The 20124-nt window shown below is 42.1% G+C and overlaps 1 protein-coding gene across 1 annotated transcript; it reads right to left on the bottom strand.

Annotated features, from left to right (window-relative positions):
- Positions 1–10302: 10302 nt before the first annotated feature.
- On the bottom strand, positions 10303–18969 carry LOC137079164 (alpha-2,8-sialyltransferase 8E-like). The gene is made up of 5 exons (XM_067447126.1): positions 18890–18969; positions 15404–15548; positions 14523–14635; positions 13140–13223; positions 10303–10956 (listed from the first exon to the last, which is right to left on the bottom strand). The coding sequence occupies exons 1-5, from the start codon at positions 18967–18969 to the stop codon at positions 10473–10475; spliced, it is 906 nt and encodes a 301-aa protein (XP_067303227.1). The 3' UTR covers positions 10303–10472.
- Positions 18970–20124: the final 1155 nt, after the last annotated feature.

The following is a 20124-nucleotide window of genomic DNA, read 5'->3' as shown; positions in this document are numbered from 1 at the left end:
ATTGACACTGTTATTGACCTGAATTGAATCACATTGAACTGAATTGAATTAATTTCATAATTGACGAACTTTACAACATTGATGCTGTTATTGACCTGAATTGAATCAAATTGAACAATTTTTATTACATTTGTTAAATTCTGTAGTCAAAGCCTAGAAGCATCAGTGCATGTAAAGTTCACTGAAACGAGCTAACCTTTAGTTAATCTCTTCTCTTCTTTAGCCTGAGTTTTTCAGTGACGAGATTACTACAATGCTAACATTGCAAAAGCTTCCAACATGCGACCATGTCATACAGTTTTATGACTGGTTCGTCATGAAAGATGACGACGTGCTTGTAATGGAATATCCTCATCCCTCGGTGACCTTGGCTGAATTCATCAAGAGTAAAAAAGGTCACCTGACCGAAGACATGGCGAGACGCATCATGTGGCAGCTCGCCGATGGACTGCGCCACTGCTGGGATCGGGGGGTTTTCTTTCTCTCTGAGGGACAATTGCTCATCAACCCTGACACCCTGCAGCTGAAGATAAACTTTAGTTGCGAGGCTAAATGTCTAGGAGAAGGAGTTAAATTATCACACGCTCCATTCTTCTACTTTGTCATGAATGCGCTCATCAAAGCAATAAGACGCCCGTTTTGGAAAAAAACTGTGTCCAGAGGTGAGCTCAATATCATTGCTTGGAAAAACATACAATGCTTAAGTGTCAAACACTGATGATGAAATGTTATACACTCTAGAATAAAATCTGGGTTAAAAACAAACTAAGTTGGCTTGAAAACAGACAAACCCACCGGTTGGGTTAAATATTTGCTGAAAACAATCCAATTGCTGGGTTAAAAATAACCCAAGTGGGGTTGAAAATGGACAAACCCAGCAACTGGGTTGCTTAAACCCAGCAGATGGGTTAAATATTTGCTGTAAACAACCCAATTGCTGGGTTGAAAACAATCCAAGTGGGGTTGAAAATGGACAAACCCAGCAACTGGGCAGTTTTAACCCAGCAGTTGGGTAAGGACAAACATGGCTAATCCGCTCTCCTCTGATCACTTTCACAGAATGCGTCAGACTTCTCAAGCGACTTCGTCCCAAAGGAAAGCGGCCAGTTTACACCTTAGAGAACATTTCACATGATCCCTGGTTCGCGGGTATGAAGGAGAACGAAACCTGCAGAAAAAAGTGTGTGTTTTGTGTTTAATCAGAACGACCTCTTTTCGATGTGAAACAGGACCTTACTTTAATGCTCTGGTTATTTGACAGGTAGATGTTTCCCTGTTCACCAGCTGTAGTTCGACTCAGGATCATCCGCTTTCCCCAACGATCTGCCTTCCGCCCCTCCAGACGAGCCTCAAGTTAGACGACCTCAACGCCATCCACAGCCAAAAGCTGCTCTTCTCAGCCTCTTCAGCTACGAGGTGAGAACTCTTCCTTTATTCCACTGATCCACAATTTAATGCAGAGATTCACCAACTGGCTTTCATTTGTGAATCACAGCATCAAGATGTGCACGTAAGACTCCGCCCACCTTCTGCTGACCAATCGGAGCACTGCTGACCTCATTCGTCTACGTTGGCGGAGATAGGAAGAGTTGCCAAGCCACTGCATTATGATTTAATTCTGGTTCGCGGGTATGAAGGAGAACGAAACCTGCACCTGCAGTGTGAAAGCGCCTCCGGGAGCCGGATGGCAGTGCATTTTGGCACCCGGACTAAGAATTGTTCCTCTCTTCCCTCTCTCTTCTCTCTCGCTCCTCATGCTTCTGCCTCTGATCTCTCGCCTCGTCCGTTCTGACCCACAGGTGTTGCGGATGCCGTGGCTGGAGCGGTGTGGAGTTAAGTCTCGTGAGTACCCTTGACCTGCGGGGGGGTGTGGGGTGTTAGTCACGTTCCTGGGTGGGGGTGGGGGGAGGGCTCCGTCGCGGTATATGTTTCTGGGGGGAGGGGGGAGCGACGACAGTAAAGTTGGGGGTGTTGTGGAAGTTAGTGACGTTCATGGGGGGGTTTCGTCGCGGTATAATTTGGGAGGGGTTGTGGGAGTTGGGGGTTCCCCATTGGTGGTGGGCGGTGTTGTGGGTAGCTGGGGGTGGATAGGCGGTGGGTGGTGTTGTGGGTGGGCAGATTTGTGGGTAGGGATGGGTGGTGTTGTGGGTGGGGGTGGGCGGTGTATGATAGGAGTGGGCGGTGTTGTAGATGGGCGGTGTTGTAGATGGGAGCCGTATGATGGGAGTGGGCGGTGTTGTAGATGGGAGGTGTAGAAGGGCGCTGTTGTAGATGGGTAGTGTTGTGGGTGGGGGTGGGCGGTGTTGTGGGGAACCCCCGACTTTCACAACACCTCCACCCCTTCACAGGCCGGAGGTGCTCATGGGGCGGCGCTCTACACCCCCCAGTCTCGGCGTTCGTTGCACTCGGGGTTTGGACAGACGAGGAGAGGGAAAAGAGGTGGAAGCGGGAGGAGCAACAGAGACGGGAGAGGATAGAGAGGAAAATAAAAAATTTTAAATTTGTCCGTTCGCAAAATTTACTGACATCCGGCCATTTTAAATAAAATATTTATCCAATTATCCATGTTTTTTTTATTTCAAATATCATTACACAACACATCTAACAGTCTCAAACTGAAAAAAAATTAAATACGTTAGTACACTCACCTAGAGGAACGAAAACCCTGAATTTCAGACTAGAGCTTTCACAGACCTCCAAATATATATATATATATCTGTGTGTGTGTATGTTTGTGTGTGTGTGTGTGTGTGTGTGTGTAATGGTTAAACAGTGTAAATGAATGGTGTGCTGGGCTAAACAGAGCTCTTTTTAAAACATACTTTGTTCTTATGTTTTTATAAGTATTTGCATTCTTTAGGTAGGCATAAAATACATTCCCGTTTTTATTTGTATGTATACACTTCAGACTGTTGTCTGTCTGGATTTATGTATAAATGCAAGTTGAATTAGGCTATCTATTTTTTTAGTTTTTAGCCTGGTCATAGGAAAAACGTAGCTCTGGCAACGGTTTTGCAAACCACAAAATATGTACCAATACATACATAATGTGACGATTTCAAAGTGAAATGTCCACTGGGTGGCGCTAAAAGCTTAGTTTTCCCCCCGGAACAGATGTGCGTGAATCTGGCATTTGTTACGTTGGGTTTTTAACGTACACCCACACTGAACCCTAAACCTACCCGATATTGTTAACAAAAGCAAATGTGACAAATAATATTGTATCCATGTAATTTTAGCCTGAGTTTTGATCTCGTCTTTGAGCTCTTTTATCATGACTCGTTCCTCAAGGGGTTCGTTCCCAAGTTTGTCACATTGCAAATACAAATCTGTCTCAGCTGAGCTATCATGGACCATGGTAAAACAAAACGAAAAAGAAAATGCTGTTTTTCTGCCTAGTGTTCATTATTGTTGGAAACACTCGGACAGTGTGTGAAATATTATTACAATAAGGGAAAAGTGCCCATAGTTACCAAATTACCATTAATAGTGTCCAAATATAAGCAACATTGTTACACTTACCGCTAAGTTACATGTTTTTTCAGGTTGGAGCTGCAATTCTTGTATGCTGAGATGTCTGTTCGTTTTGGTGCACACAGTATAGCATTATGAAACTTCTTATTGACATCTAGGAGTGAAAACATGATGAACTAGAGGGAACAGGTGATCTGCCTCCCATAGCTCACACACACACCTTCGTGATCTTCCTCTGCTTTGGCCATCATCTGACTAAACACGCGCTAATTATATGCGGATGATGCGCGTACACCTTTCGCGAAGCAGCCTCTCCAACATTTCGCGAGACTTGCGAAGTCATATTAACTTGTTTTAAAATATATAATTAATTATTACCATTGACAGTAGCGGAGGAACGCCCCCGATTGTAACGCAGTAAAAGTACAGTTTTTTCACAAGAAATGTACTTGAGTAAAAGTAAAAGTACCTATTTTTAAAAATACTCTAAAAGTACAAGTTACCCAAAAAATGTACTCGAGTAAATGTAACGAAGTAAATGTAATTCGTTACTACCCACCTCTGATGCCTTGTTCCCACTGTGCAGGCTGGTGGTGGTGGTGTAATGGTGTGGGGGATGTTTTCTTGGCACACTTTAGGCCTCTTAGTGCCAATTGGGCATCGTTTAAATGCCACGGCCTACCTGAGCATTGTTTCTGACCATGTCCATCCCTTTATGACCAGCATGTGCCCATCCTCTGATGGCTACTTCCAGCAGGATAATGCACCATGTCACAAAGCTCCAATCATTTAAAATTGGTTTCTTGAACATGCCAATGAGTTGACTGAACTAAAATGGCTGCCACAGTCACCAGATCTCAACCCAATAGAGCATCTTTGGGATGTGGTGGAACGGGAGCTTCGTGCCCTGGATGTGCATCCCACAAATCTCCATCAACTGCAAGATGCTCTCCTATCAATATGGGCCAACATTTCTAAAGAATGCTTTCAGCACCTTCTTCTAATCCTGATAACTGATCTCTGGCTAATTTGGTTCTTTAAACGAACTTGTGATTGGTTTAAAATATCTGGATTAAGTTATCACTGCATGTTCCTGTGTTCCCTGAAGAGGGCCATTCAATTTGATCCGTGACAGCATTAATAAATGTTTCTTTAGGGTCAAGATCAAGTTCTCTGCATCAAACCATCCCATAATATCCGTCATCACTCACATTAATGCACGGCTCAGAGTAACTGTACAGCATGTGTGTAAGACTCCAATACAACTATAAAGTAATCATTCTGTAGCGTCTGTGGTCTCTTACAATGAGGATCAAAGATGAATTCAATGTTGATTGTAAGAGGGGGATAGCTTTTAGCCGCATGTAAATTAAGAGCCACGCCACAGAGTCTGGGGGAAGTGACATCTTCGACAGCTTTACGACCCAGTCCAAATAAAACAGGCAGTGATCGGGTCACATGACTCGATGACTCGAACCCTGTTCCCCCCCCTTACATTCTCCCAGACAGAAAGGCGCCAAGATTCCTGTCAATACACACGGACTCACAAACACACACACACATTCCTTATGAAGCTTTAATTAAGACTATTCTAGACTGTATACGAGGTAGCTTGGTGTGTATATGCATGCTCCTTGACTCATGCCTACTTAATCATGGCGTAGAAACAACGTAAGTTCATTTTAAATGCTTGTATTTCTGTGTAAAAATGTATCTCTGTTTTAATATCTCCCAGCCATAAGGTGTTTGATATCTAAATATTCCTATTTCTTCGACTTACTCAACGATGCACAAAATGGGATTGTGAAATGTATCATTAATATGTTTAGCCAACTTGGGAGTAAAACCATACAAAATCAACACCCCTTTACGACACCTCAGAAACATGCAAAGCAGGTCGTAAACCAAGACAAAGAGAACTTTTCCCGCTCAGAATTCACCCTCTGGATTGGGTAAAATAACCCAGAAGGGGGCGTGGATTAATTGTCTTAAAAGACCAGTGGAGACCACAATCGCCCTCTTCTTCTGAAAATCTCCTCTCTTCTAGTCCAGCCTCTCTTCCGAAATCTTCTCTTCTATAATCCGGTCTTCAACAATCCTTTTCTCCTCGCTTCATCAACTTACTAGCCCCAAGGGCCTTCTTCAGGAGGAGAACACGAAGCATCGCTAGAGAAAACAGCTGCTTCCCTCCCAACCTCGGAAAGAACCGCCGGACACGCAGGACATTTGAACTCGGAACACACGCACACACGCGAGAAGCCAAAACGAAACCAAAACGAAAGCAAGTATTCTTATTTTCCAAATTCAAACTGCTGTAAAGAGGGTGTGTTATTTTCCCGTTGGGACAAGTTAACTCCGTGAAGGTTGTATTTGATGAACTGAAGGAAAGCTGCTTCTTACCCCTAATTCTTTGTACCATCTCTCTCTCTCTCTCTCTCTCTTTTATCTCTCTCTAATTTTAGTCTATTCATTATTCTCTTTTATATATTCTTTCGTTAATATCTATATTTCTACTCTCTTGATGCATATTTAGTGTGTACTTTCTGTGTGAATCGTAGTGTTATTTTTAGTCTGCGTTTATTAAACCTCCAAAAGACATTTAATGAGTTGAGTCTGTTGTTCTCCCACATACACAAAGTCAATGAAACTTACGATCTAACGTTACCTAACTGCTTATGCTACTATTTTAGTAAAGTAAACTGTATGACCATTTGAAATATTGAACTTGTCCTGATCAGTAAAGTTAATGTTTCTTATGCGCTCGTAAAGCAGTGATCCCTTATTGAGAATTGATTTAAAAAGTCTATAACTAATTTGGTGGACAAACTTAGTAGGATAATTTCAAGCAATTCCGTAAAGGGTTACTTGTATTTAATTAAACATTTTTCCCTATCGGAAAATCTTAATACGTAATGAACAACTGGCAAATTATATTCATAAATTCATGAATATTGAATATTAAATCCCTTTTGAGTTAATTATTCCCCGAGATATTAAACTCAGTCATTGTTGTTACAATTCCATCAGAAATAAATCTCTCAATCAAGTGGCTGTGTCTATAGCATTGTACACAACATTATAATATTATTTTCAATGTTATATTATATTATATTATATTATTATTTAAAATGATTATTGCCCGGGTTCAGTAATGAACTCTTGTAATAAAGTAGCAATGGCATCACCTCAAGATGCGATCTAATCCTGTTCATGAAATGAGCAGGTTTAAGCTTACGGATCTGTTACTGACAACAAGTCCAGGATAAGTGTCGAAGAACATAAATCAACACCACACACACATTCTGAGCTTTAGCATTGAGCCGTGGTCAAATGAAGATAACATCAGCTAAATCGTTCAAAAAGAAGTATACTCTAGTAACAGTCCACTGGCAGAAATGCAATACTCAATATTATACCGTTGTAGGCTAAATGGATGATTTTTGCATATCAGGCACAGGCACAAGACGAAATAAAAGACTTGGAGAAGACACTGAATGACAAAAAGCGGCACACAGAACTAACCAGCAGAGCTAGATAAGATAGAAGAAGATGAGGTCAATACGAGAAAGACAACTACATGGGCGGTTCACACTTTCAGTGACTTTTTGCGCCAAAGACAGAACAATTGTGAAGTCGAGCCTAGGGCTGGGTATCGACTCGGATTTTACGCTTCGATTTCGATTCAAGCTCGTAGATTTAATACAAATACTATAGCTATTTAGAAAACAACAACAGTGAACGTAAGTTTACAAGTGGGTAATTAAAAAGAAATGAAGAGAAACAAACCTGTATATTAAACTCTTTTTTAATGTACCCAGGTGTATCTAAATCAGAACCCATCTCTACATTTCAAACGCATACAATTGTGGCGTTATGTGTCCGTGACTGTGGAAGGCAAGGCAAGATTATTTGTCTAGCACATTTCATACCCAATGGCAATTCAAAGTGCTTTACATAGAAATGAAATAAAATAGTGATAACCTGCATAATAAATAGTATCGGTTTGAGCTTAAACATTTGTTCAGTTGATTGAAAACAACTTTTCCAATGATCTTGCCTATGAAGGGGAGATTTGAGATTGGTCTGTAGATGCTCAATATGGATTACCACTTCTAGATCTGCTTCTAAACAGTTAAACACACTTTTGAAAAAGTGGAAGTGGGGAGTGTGTCAAGGGCGCAGGTTAAAGTTTTAAGGTGCTCTAACGTTTCTTCTAACATTTTACCATCAATTGCTTCGAATTCAGACACAGTAACTTTCTGAGGTTTTGATCTGATCTGTCTGAACCCAGAGCAACTCAAGGATGTGCTGATCGCCTTTCTGATATTATTGATTTTCTCTGAGAAGAAGGAGGCAAACTCACTGCATTTGCTGTCTGAGAGCATTTCTCTGGGAATGTGACTTGAGGGCTTTGTAAGTCTCTGGACGGTAGCAAAAAGAGTGAGTGTGTTGTTTCTGTGTATAATATTTGAGAAGAAGGTCTGGTTTTGTTTGCCACTCTTTTTCCTGACTTTTTAGAGGAGCAATATCAATTACATTCTTAACTTTTGAGTTAAAAGAGTCGAGGAGAAAATCAACAGATATGCTTGGTGTTATATATCCTTCATAAACAGCACATTGGTGTTCTCATTTAAGCATCTCTTTTTGACAGAGACAGATCTAGCTTCAATGGCAGGAGAGATTGATATGTCAAAGAAAATACAGAAATGATCAGACAGTGCCACATCCTTAATAACAATTGATGAAATGTTTAGACCCTTACTGATGAGTAAATCTAGAGTGTGTCCACGATTGTGTGTGGGTCCATTTACATGCTGTGTCAAATCAAAAGTGTTAAGAACAGTCATGAGCTCTTTTGTTGTTCTGGATTCAGCATTGTCTATGTGAATGTTAAAATCCCCAGCAATAGCAAAACAGTCAAACTCTGAGGAAATTGTTGATAACAGTTCTGTAAAGTCCTCAGTAAAGGCTGGAGAGTATTTCGGAGGCCTGTAAATAATGATAAGCAGAATGCTTGGAGCACCTTTTAACACAATACCCAGATATTCTAGAGTCACCAAATGACACTTGCTTACATTGATAGACATCTTTAAAAAGAGCAGCAACACCTCCACCTCTCCTAACCGCTCTGCAGACACTCATTAAAGTAAAGTTAGGAGGAGCTGCTTCATTGAGGACTGTTGCACTGCAGTTTTCTTCTAGCCACGTTTCATTTAGAAGCAACACATCTAGGTTGTTAGTGGTTATTAAGTCGTTGACTAGAAATAATGTTTTCTTAAGTGAACGGATGTTTAAAAGTGCTAACTTAACAGTATAAAAATGTTTTCCCCACATTAATCTTAGTTTGACAAGTAACAGGCAGCAGATTAGATGGGTTTGCTGTATGGTCTGACGAGGACTTATGTTACTTTCACGTAACAGAACAGAGATAGAGAAAGAGACAGGCACACTGGGTTCCCACTTGTTCTGTAAACATTTGGTAAAGTCACTGTTATCATAGCGGGGACCCAAAACACATCACCTAGAGCTGGTATGAGTTATTTTTGGTTCAGCCACAACAAATGGAGAAGGGTGTGGGCCCTTGCATTGTGACCGAAGAAATCTCACAGCAGGAGGGGAAGGCGAGCTGGGCCCATCGGCTTTGGTGATTCTGGGGCTCGACGCTTTTTGGTTGGTATCTGTGTGATCGAGTGTGATAGTCTGGTTCCAATGCTCAATTCTGATTTTTTTGCTCAGATTTTTTGTTTGGCTGTTCACATTACCTTTTAAAATGTGGCCTAAATCTGATTCCAGTGTGAACTGTTTCAGGTTTCAAACTAACCCACATGTGCAAAAGAACAATATCAATGACATCAGACGCCGTTGCACTAAAGTTCAGGAGGTTATAGAGGATGTAAGCAAAAATGTTTGTGTAATGGAAGCCATAACATTAATGAGCAGGTGCTGAAGAGGAGAAGAACACGCTCTTCTGAAGCCACGTTTTCCTGTGTCCCCGTTCTTCCATTTCGTGTGCTATTTTTTCAAAAACGGAGCGGTTATGGTAGGATCCTTCTAGCGTAGCTTGAACTGAAGTATCTCCCCATATCCTAATCAGGTCTAACACCTCACTCTCCCTCCACTGACTCGCTCCATCGCTGTTCTCCATATCTAGTCTAGTTTATAATGTTACTGTCTGTGTCTGTTGTGTCTAGGGCTAAATCGCCAGCACAAAATTGTGACAAATGTCGACATAGATTGACGTAAAAGACGCATCAAATCCGCCTTGGTTGTTCACACTGCGGCCGCTTTGGAAAAAAATCAGATCTGGGTCTAAATCTGATTTGAAAAAATCAGATCTGGGCTAGATTTGAGAGTTCACACTACCTCTGAAGAAGTCTGACCTGATCACTTGACCCCCAAAAAAATCAGATTTGGGCCACTTTTGCCTGCAGTGTGAACGGGGCCTTAGAAGCTCAGAAGCAGGGATGCTGGAGAGAGGAATAACACGTCTGAAAAAGTGAATGTGTTTCCGTCAATAAGACTGTGGCACTTAAATGTTAACATTGTGGAAACAGCTGCTCCGGATCGATTGGTTCCCTGAAGTGTGTGTTAGTCTCGTCGGATGCGGTGCTACGGTCTGGAAAGTAAGTGCGGATCTGGACAAGATTAGCAAACTCCGCTTCAGACTGGGTGCTCCTAAAACCACCTTTTCAGTCTTTTGAAGAAAGCTTGTCTTCACTGGATGAGGAAGTGTCTGTGTTTTCTCAGCTGTTGGCATGAATGTTTTGTAATGTTGGAGCTCTAAATGTCACAGATGACACAAAAATTTTAGGTGAACTAGTTGGTTATTCCACTTCGCCTTTCCGTTACTCGTCAGGGGTGAAAGGGCCTTTACACACAAGACTTTTTAAGCCCTTAAATTGTATTCTTGACCTGTGGAGAATCTGTGCAATGGGTAAGTATAGACCACTGCAAACGGCTGTGCCCTCGTATGGTGCACTATATAGGGTTATACGGACTTAGTCTTGAGGGCGTGTCTGTGAGGAGCAGGACTGCAGGTGCAGCGTCAGCGCCCCCTGGCTGTGGAGCTGCAGCAGCCGCACAAACTCCTCCGGCATTTTGTGCATTCGGGGGTGCGGGCGCATTAGGTCGTAATAATGGTATGGAACCGGCCGCTCCTGCAGGTCGCTGCCAAACGGCCAGAATCCGTAAACGTGCACGTGCTCACACAGTTCAAGTGCAGTGCTGATTAAAAGAAACCCTGAGGAGAGGCGGACCTCCCGCAGGCCACGCCCCTTCCAGAACCGGTCCAGTGTCCGCAGGTAATAGGGGCTGAAGAACAACACCGGCTGCTGAGGTCTGATTGGCTGCAGGACTTTGAGCAATTGGACTGACACTGGTGTGCAGAATGTGTAGGCAAAGGCGGGAATAATGAGGGAGGCGTTTCCGTACACACTGACCCGCTCCACCAACGGATCCGGATTCTTCTTCAGGTCTTTGTATCTACAGACACACACACACACACATCTAATGAACACTAATGAAAAAAAGCTAAATCTACTACATCCATGTATAGGTGTGTTGAATGTCTCATATTATAATTAAAAATGATGAGCCATTTTGTGCTTTTGATCGCAATAGGGCAACCTATTGGCCAATCAAAGTCATCCTCTGTCAACCTCCTTGATTTTTGTAATACCATCTGACAAAGTTTAAAGTCTCTAGCATTTACGGTTTGGTCTGCATAATCCTTTTTACGCCACGAGAAAGATAATAATAATAATAATTAAAAAACCTAAGGTCTCGAACCCCTAAATATAGCTGTAAGCAGCAGTTATCGGGGTTCAAGTCTTTTAAGGTCTTCAAGCACATGCATGAAAATATATTAAGTTTCATTTAACAAATGAGTTACCACTAAGATCATAGAAGGAAAAGACTATTTGCAGCCAATACTGGCAATTAACCTCAGGAAATATATTGTTTTTAAAACCGTTATACCGCCATCTATGGTCCGATGTCAATAAAAATGTGCATGCTTGTTAAGAATCATATGTTGCACGTTCTCAATTACTTATTACTGAATGATGGGCTTTTGGGGGACCTTTGGATTTTCTAAATGACCCGGCTATAGCTATTCAAAGGCCAAAGTTCAGTGTTTTTTGTGATAAATATTGGCCTAGAGAGCCCCGAGAATTGTGCCTCAGACGTTTTAACGAGGTTGAGCCAAAAACCTAGGACTAGGTTGCAAAAGTTGTTTTTTTTAAAATAGTCTACAATATTTCGGGAACGATTCGATTGACAGCGTCGGTCCTAGAGGTAAAGTTGCTCAGAATGAGGAGTTCTACGATGCGCTATGAATGTCGTAGACATGTGACTAAAATCGTGTGGTATACAATCCTTTACCCACGTGAAAAATGTGAAGTTTCCAGCAGCTTCCAGAGGAGACTGAATTTCTCACAGGCCTCTTCGTTCTGATCAGCCTCCATTAATCTCGTATCGAAGCTGCTGGAAACTTCGCATACTTCAAGATACGCAAATGTCCTCAAAGACAGCTTTGGCATCTTGGACAAAGACACTACATGCCAGTTGTCAAGTCAATCAGACTTAGAGTTGTGTAGTTATAGCGCCACCCAGTGGCCAGTTATTCTTTTTTACACAACCACAGAATGATCTCTTACATACACTGTATTGCCAACTTTTGGGATGCCTGTCTTTCCATGCACATGAACTTTAATGCCATCCCATTGTTAATCCGTAGGGTTTAATCTGGAGTCGGCCCACCCTCTCTAACAGCTCCAGCTCTTCTGGGAAGGCTTTCCTCAAGGTTTAGGAGTGTGTTTATGGGGATTTTTGCCCATTCTTCTAGAAGCTCATTTGTAAGGTCAGGCACTGACGTTGGACGAGAAGGCCTGGCTCTCAGTCTCCGCTCTAATTCATCCCAAAGCTGTTCTATCGGGTTGAGCTCAGGACTCTGTGCAGGCCAGTCCAGTTCCTCCACACCAAACTCCTCATCCATGTCTTTATGGAGCGACGCTTTGTGCACTGGAGCGCAGTCATGCTGGGACAGGAAGGGGCAATCGCAAAACTGATCCCACAAAGTTGGGAGCATGAATTTGTCCAAAATGTCTTCTTTCACTGGAACTAAGGGGCCAAGCCCTGAAAAAACTAACCCTTTTTTAGATAAGTATTGTCAATCAGACTCCAGAGAATCTTGCTCCACTGGTTTAGTTCTGATCGGGCAAAAAATCTAGGAACAGTTGGCAAAAGTAGTGGCAAAATTTTGCCAGGGTGGTGGTTTTGTTCGGCCACAGATTCCAACAATATAAGACACTTGAACCTACACCTGACCGTTTAAGAGTTATGAGCTATTTTGCACTTTTGGCCCAATCAGGGCGAGCCATGTGACGACGATTATTGACAATCAGACTCCAGAGAATCTTGCTCCACTGGTTCATTCCGATCGGGCAAAATATCTAGGAATAGTTGGCAAAAGTGTTTTTGGGCGGGCACTGTGAAGTACTACCAGCCCTCAAAGTTACAAGTCTCTATGATTTACGGTTTGGTCTGCCCGATCACTTTAAGGGGAGAATGCCGAGCCTTGGAAAATTAAACAAATTACAGTAAGGTTTCAGCGCTATATACACGCTTCAATTATCTCACTGAGAGAAGTGTGTGTGGATACTGACTCTCTCTGAATCTGAGTGGGGTTGATGGTTATCAGATCCGTCTTCAGTCCAACATCCCTGTCATTAACCGCTGCCAAATTAAACCTGAAAGAGAGAGCAAAATCTTTTATTTGAAAACTGTCGTCCAAAATCAATTAATGTTGGTGTCTGCATTTACGAGACCTTTATGAGTTTATTATAAAGATAATCTGATGCTGATCTTTATTCATACAAACATCCAATTTTCAATAATCACTTTACTATAAAATCGTATTAACAGGGTTGTCATTTTAAAATTGTCTCTTACTGACAAACACAACAAAATCTAACATTTTCTGGATTACGTCATTAATGTATTGAGTTGCAGAATGCTACAATTAAATAATGGATAACGTGTTAACGGAGGACACACAAAACACACAAACACAACTATACGGTTAAAGTTTATTTCTCTAATACATGCACAAGCGGCTCTTCAACAAACGACAATTTAAAGCAATCGATGGAAAAAGACTTGATTAAAGCATCAATGTTGCGCTAGTTAGTGGTGTGTGAGTTTATCTTCACAGACGCTGTTATAGTTCGACTTCCTGAAGTGTATGACGTCTTCAAGTGTTGTTTGTTTGAGTGACACGTCAAAGTCTAGTTAAGCATTCACAAAAACATTCGCTTTTTTTAGATTTGTCAAATAATGTGTTAACGACTCACTGCAGAGCAACAGCAAATATAGCCGGTTGATTATAAGGCCCTCAGCTGATGAAAGTCTTGTGGTTTTAGTGTAAATCTGTCTAAATATTAACCAACTGTAAAGTAATTAACTATTTGAACTATTCACAGAGAAAGTGACTGACGATGTTCTGGTGTTTAAGATCTGCTGTAAAAACACAAGTGAGCGCACGTCAGTTAAATTCTATTTTAATGGAGCAAATCCACAAGATCACCTACAATGAAACTGAACTGATAAACGATTCAAAAGAATCTCTGCGATCTTCTGCTCTGTGAATGTGGCTTGTTGGGGACACTAACATTTCAACTAAAGTTTTCAACTAAACATCCAAATAAGATTAATTACTAAATGAACTGTATGAACTTTATTACTGATCTGCCCACATTGTCGCTATATGTTAAATTGAAATGAGCTGATAAACATCACCGTTTTCTCCAGATCGACTGTACAGCTGAATCAAATTTTGTTGCAATATTGTCCTGTTTAACACTGAAGCTGCTTTGAAACAATCGTCACTGTAAAAGCCGGATATAAATAAAGATGACTTGACTTGGCTCAGGTCCCTTCCGTGTGGATCTGTGGGATTTTTCCACCTGTGTTCTGGTCCATATAAATCACTCTGGTTGAGTACATTATTTTGGTCAGTGAGTGAGCAAGGAATGATGGGATGTGTTTACCGTATGACGAAGTCTGCGCTGTCAATCTCATTCCCACAGCTGCTGTTTTTCAGAATCCCACCGCTGCCGACCACAGCACACCGACCCAGATGACGACCGGACCAGGGGAAGTCCTGCGCACACATACACACACACACACACACACACACACACACACACTATATTAGTGAGGACATTGCATAGTTCCCTTTCAACTCGCGCTGCATCGAGAATCATTGCTGTGGGAGCATCTCTGTGTGATTGTGTCGTGAAGCATGAGTGAAATCAATCCATTTACGTGACGGGATTTCATAGGCGGGTGAAGTAAAGACGAGGAAACTATAAAGCATACCCAAACCAAGCAGTGTTAGCCTCTGCGTCTTCAAGTGCTCTCTGTGAAATTGTGCGTCTTATTTAGGGTTATCAATCTCTGATATAGAAGAGTTATAATGGTGGTGAGCAAACAAATTGCGTGTTCCTCCCTGCCCCCTGCTATACTTCCTGCATGCCTGTGCAGTCTTGGGTATTCTTTATAGTTTCATCGTCTTGACTTCACCCGCCTATGAAATCCCATCACGGGATTGGACTGATTTCACTCGTGCTTCACAAAGCAATCACACAGAGACGGTCCCAAAGTGTCAATTCTCAACGCAGCGTCTCATTCCCTTTTTAGGGGAACCATGGTTACAGTTGTAACCAAGACATTTCCATTGATTTTATATAAGGTTTATGGTATTTTCTATGGCCTAACCCAAGCTAAACCCACGCATCACAGACAAGCGCAAAATGCTAGACTAAAATAAAAACATGTTTTAGCCAATTTAGAAGCGTTTTTACGATGTTTATAAACACTAGTAGGTCGTCATAATATTTGACACATACGCGCATACACTCTCACACACCTCAGGCAGCATACTGTGAAGTTCTGCTTTCACTTTGTATGTTTTTGTTGTGCTCGTTTCATATTGGATGGATTGATTGATGGCTGTGTTGCGTTTGGTGAGCATTAATGATCCTGTGGCGTTACAATAATACTGCAGCCTGAGTCTGTCATAAACACACACACAGAGAGAGAGAGAGAGAATTTGAAATGCAAAGTTTACAAGAACTCATTTTACAAGAGCATTCATTTTTCTGTTTACATAACTAGGAGAATGATGACATTAACTACTGTGTGATTACTCCCTGAACTTTGTGTACACTTCCCATCAGACACTCCAGTGACGTATATAAGCGGTACAACGCTATCAGCTACAGAAGAGCATCCAGATAAAAACAGAAGGAAGTCTCCTCAAGGACTGCAAGCACAGTTACACATTTCAAAAATAATAAAAATAGAGATTTGTTCTCAGAAGAAAACGGTCAAGAACTTCTAATGTGGAAAAAAAGACAATTATTCAGAAATGTTCCTGGGCCCTCATTTATCAAGGGTGCGTACGCACAGTTCTGTGCGTAGTGAGTGCGTAAGAACAGTTTCACGCAAAGTGTGGGATTTACCAACTTGTACTTATACGTAGAAATGTGTGTAAATATAAGCACACCTCTGAGCATGCTTACGCAGATAATCTAGTGGTAGAATAGCGACACTACACATAAAAAGCATTTAAGAGTGTCACAGTAAGCATTAAGCAATCCACATATGTCCTGAGTTTCCTTTAAAACACTCAATTTATAATTTGTCTAGTTTTAAACACAATGCTTAATTGGTGTCAAACCCTTTAAAAGACAGATGTGAAATATATTTGTCTCAGTGCAATGGCTTATCTTGCGTTATTGGAAGACTTGGCAAACAATGCGCTCCGCAGAGAGCGCGTTTTCCAAGATCGCGCTGATCTGCTTGGCGAGAGCACAGAGTGGCTTCTAAGTAGGTACCGCTTTCCCAAAAATGTACTGCTGGATTTGTGTCGTGATTTAGGACCAGTGTTGGAGAGAGAAACAAATCGCACGAAAGCCATTCCCGTGCACATCCAACTCCTGTCCACCCTTGGATTTTTAGCTACTGGCACATTTCAGCGTGAGGTTGGAGACATATGTGGTATATCCCAGCCATCAGTGAGTAGGATCATGCCGGCAGTGTTGGATGCAATTATTTCCTTGGCCCCAACCTACATCCAGTTCCCTTATCGAAATCCTCAACAAGCTGCAATAAAACGGGACTTTCATGCCATTGCTAGATTCCCAAACATAATTGGAGCTATAGACTGCACCCACATCGCCATAAAAGCACCATCAACCAACGAATTTAATTATGTAAATAGAAAAGGGTTTCATTCTGTTAACGTGCAAATAATTTGTGATGCAAATTTGTTGTTATTAAACGTCGTTGCGCGGTGGCCTGGGGGAACACACGACTCGTTCGTTCTGCAGAATAGCTCTGTGGGTGTGCGTCTCCAAGAAGGCGCTGTTGAGGATGGCTGGCTCATTGGTGAATTTAAGGCTACAACATGTTTAAAATGCTATTGTAGGGCTATGTACAATTACTTAAAACTATTTCATCATTAGGTGATCAAGGTTACCCGCTAAAGCCATGGCTAATGACCCCCCTAACCAACCCGAGGACCGAGCAGGAACAGACGTACAACCGTGCCCATGCGCGCTCAAGGAGCACAGTTGAGCGCGCAATAGGCCTGCTGAAAGGACGATGGCTGTGTCTGTCAAGCACGGGAGGGACACTGCAGTATCAGCCAGAAAAAGCATGCAAAATCATCATGGCTTGCAGTGTGCTACACAACTTGGCCATCAGACAGGGCATCCCTCTGCAGGAACCCCCAAGACCAGACGGCCCTATGCCCGATGCAGTGCCCCTGCCACCTCCTAATGCCGCTGGCATTCAGACAAGACAGAGGATCATACAGACATTTTAGGTAAGTCTGGCCATTGGTCAAGTGCAGAAACATTACAGCGATTTCATTTTGTGTTTTGCAGCTTCGTGGAAACAAATAACTGAAATCACATTAGTCAGCGGTTTATGGTTTATTAGCAATTGTATTTGCGCAAGAGGCAATCTGTTTCAGAGACTCGTTGATTTGAATCAATACATTCGTTATGTTGCTCAGTTGATCCTTTAGGTCATTAATGGATTTTGTTGTTTCCTCTTGATTTTGTAGCACCGCCTCACTCAGCACTCTTGGCGCACGGCGCATGGAAGGGGCAATGGATGGGCCCGGCTCCTCAAGCTCCTCAGGCACAACGGGTGTCGCTATTAAGGAAACAAATGTTCACATTAATTTAATTGAGTTTATCCTATGAATGATTTCATTAAAAGTTTACAAATTGAAATAAAATGTATGCAAACACAATATCCTATTCCAGTTGGTTTATTTTACCTTCACTTTGGGTGTTAGATGGCCCGGTTTTTTCTGTCGCAAGAGCATCAGTGTCACCGTCCTTAGTAATCCCGGACAGAGCCGTGTCTCCGATGATGCAGGCTATGCGGTTGTCCAATGGGGAAAGTTCCGTTGTTGTCTGTCCTCCTCCAGTTGCGGACATTTCTCGTCTGTGTGCTGTGACACGTTTTTTAGCCAATACTTTAATATCAAACCATTTTTTTTTTATTTCTGGGACAGTTCTCTCCTCAGACCCAACGGAATTAACTGCATTGGTGACATTCTCCCATGCAGCATTTTTTATTTTATTTGTCATTCCTCCTGCAGTGAATGAACTAAACAATATCTGTTGGTTGGATTCAACTTCATTTACAAGTATCTCTAATTCTGTGTTGGTGAAGTTCCTCTTCTTTGCTCTCTTTGCCATTATTGCAGTGAGGAAAAAACACAATCACGTAATTTTTAAAGGGAAGTGTTGTCACCATATATGGTTAATTGGAGGCGTTTCCGAATGCTAATGACCATGAATGTGAACGAGCATGGTACTTACGCACATGTGGTATTTATCAACAATGATTGCTTACTCATGTGCGTAAGAACTGTGTACGCACGTTTGATAAATACGGATTTTCGTGTACTTACACACATTCTAAATTTCAGTCGTACGACGAAATATAGAACCTTTTCTACGCACTGTTGATAAATGAGGGCCCAGGTGCTGTTTTTCTCTCCAATTGAAATGTTTTAAACTAAACATGTGTTCTTAGGAACATTTGTTGTAATCGGGAATCAGTTTCAGTCCTTTTGGTCTTTATAAAGTGCATTTAACTAACAAAAGTTTTTTAATGGCATCATCCTCCCGGAAGCGACATCATTTTAGAGAGAAAACAGCATCAAGTTGAATAGAAATCTTAAATGACAACACAAGCAGATTCAAGTTCAAACGAGAGATGAAAGACAAATGCAGTGACATTAGGCTCATTAGTGAGACATATCTAATTAATAATCTGTTAACCAGAAAATAAGGTATGACGTAATTTGACTGGAGATTAAATCACACACCTGTTTATGTCCTGTTCAGTCATGTTCGGTTTGTACGGGCAGTTTAAGAAATCGGAGAGATCCTGAGTAAAACTCTTCATGTCTAGCCTAGAGAAAGAAACACATGAGGAAAAAAATAAAACTGATTAATGCATAGAATAACCTCGGCTGATGTCGTCGATGATGATTTCATCCAACCAATAAAAGAAAAGTGTTTTTAATACAAAAAAAGTCAACCTTCAAATAATTCTGTTCAGTTCTGCACTCAACGCTTGGTGGGGAATCGTTTAGCAGAAATGACTGCTTCAGTGCGGCGTGGCGTGGAGGCGATCAGCCTGTGGCACTGCTGAGGTGTTCTGGAGGCCCAGAATGCTTCGATAGCGGCCTTAAGCTCATCCAGAGTGTTGGGTCTCGTGTCTCTCAACTTTCTCTTCACAATATCCCACAGATTCTCTATGGGGTTCAGGTCAGGAGAGTTGGCAGGCCAATTGAGCACAGTAATACCATGGTCAGTAAACCATTTACCAGTGGTTTTGGCACTGTGAGCAGGTGCCAGGTCGTGCTGAAAAACCAAATCTTCATCTCCATAAAGCTTTTCAGCAGATGGAAACATGAAGTGCTCCAAAATCTCCTGATAGCGAGCTGCACTGATCCTGCCCTTGATAAAACACAGTGGACCAACACCGGCAGTTCCACCTGAACAAGTGTCGAAGTGTCCTTGAGCAAGACACCTAACCCCAGCTGCTCCCGACGAGCTGGATGGCGCCTTACATGGCTGACACCGCCGTCGGTGTATGAATGGGTGAATGTGAGGCGATATGTAAAGCGCTTTGGATGGCCATAGGGTCTGTTAAAAGCGCTATATAAACGCAGTCCATTTACCATTTACTTGACACTGGACATTTTGGCATTTCCTTCTCCCCAGTCTTCCTCCAGACTCTGGCACCTTGATTTCCCAATGACATGCAAAATTTGCTTTCATCCGAAAAAAAGTACTTTGTACCCCTGAGCAACAGTCCAGTGCTGCTTCTCTGTAGCCCAGAAGTGTCTTGACCTGGGGAATGCGGCACCTGCAGCCCATTTCCTGCACACGCCTGTGCACGGCGGCTCTGGATGTTTCTACTCCAGACTCAGTCCTCTGCTTCCGCAGGTCCCCCAAGGTCTGCAATCGGTCCTTCTCCACAATCTTCCTCAGGGTCCGCTCACCTCTTCTCGTTGTGCAGCGTTTTTTGCCACACTTTTTCCTTCCCACAGAC

Source organism: Pseudorasbora parva, chromosome 6 (genome assembly GCF_024679245.1).
Source record: "Pseudorasbora parva isolate DD20220531a chromosome 6, ASM2467924v1, whole genome shotgun sequence".
Lineage (NCBI taxonomy): Eukaryota > Metazoa > Chordata > Actinopteri > Cypriniformes > Gobionidae > Pseudorasbora > Pseudorasbora parva.
Note: the sequence above shows the minus strand (reverse complement) of the source record. Positions and strands in the feature narration are given on the sequence as shown.

Bases quoted from the DNA above. Each gene is read 5' to 3' on its own strand.
- LOC137079164 (XM_067447126.1), bottom strand. From the start codon at position 18,969: ATGAAGAGTTTTACTCAGGATCTCTCCGATTTCTTAAACTGCCCGTAC. The intron at 13,224-14,522 runs GTAAACACATCC...TCTCTCTTTCAG, and splicing joins AGCGCAGACTTCGTCATACG to GTTTAATTTGGCAGCGGTTA. The intron at 10,957-13,139 runs GTCAGTATCCAC...GTGTGTCTGTAG, and splicing joins CCCACTCAGATTCAGAGAGA to ATACAAAGACCTGAAGAAGA.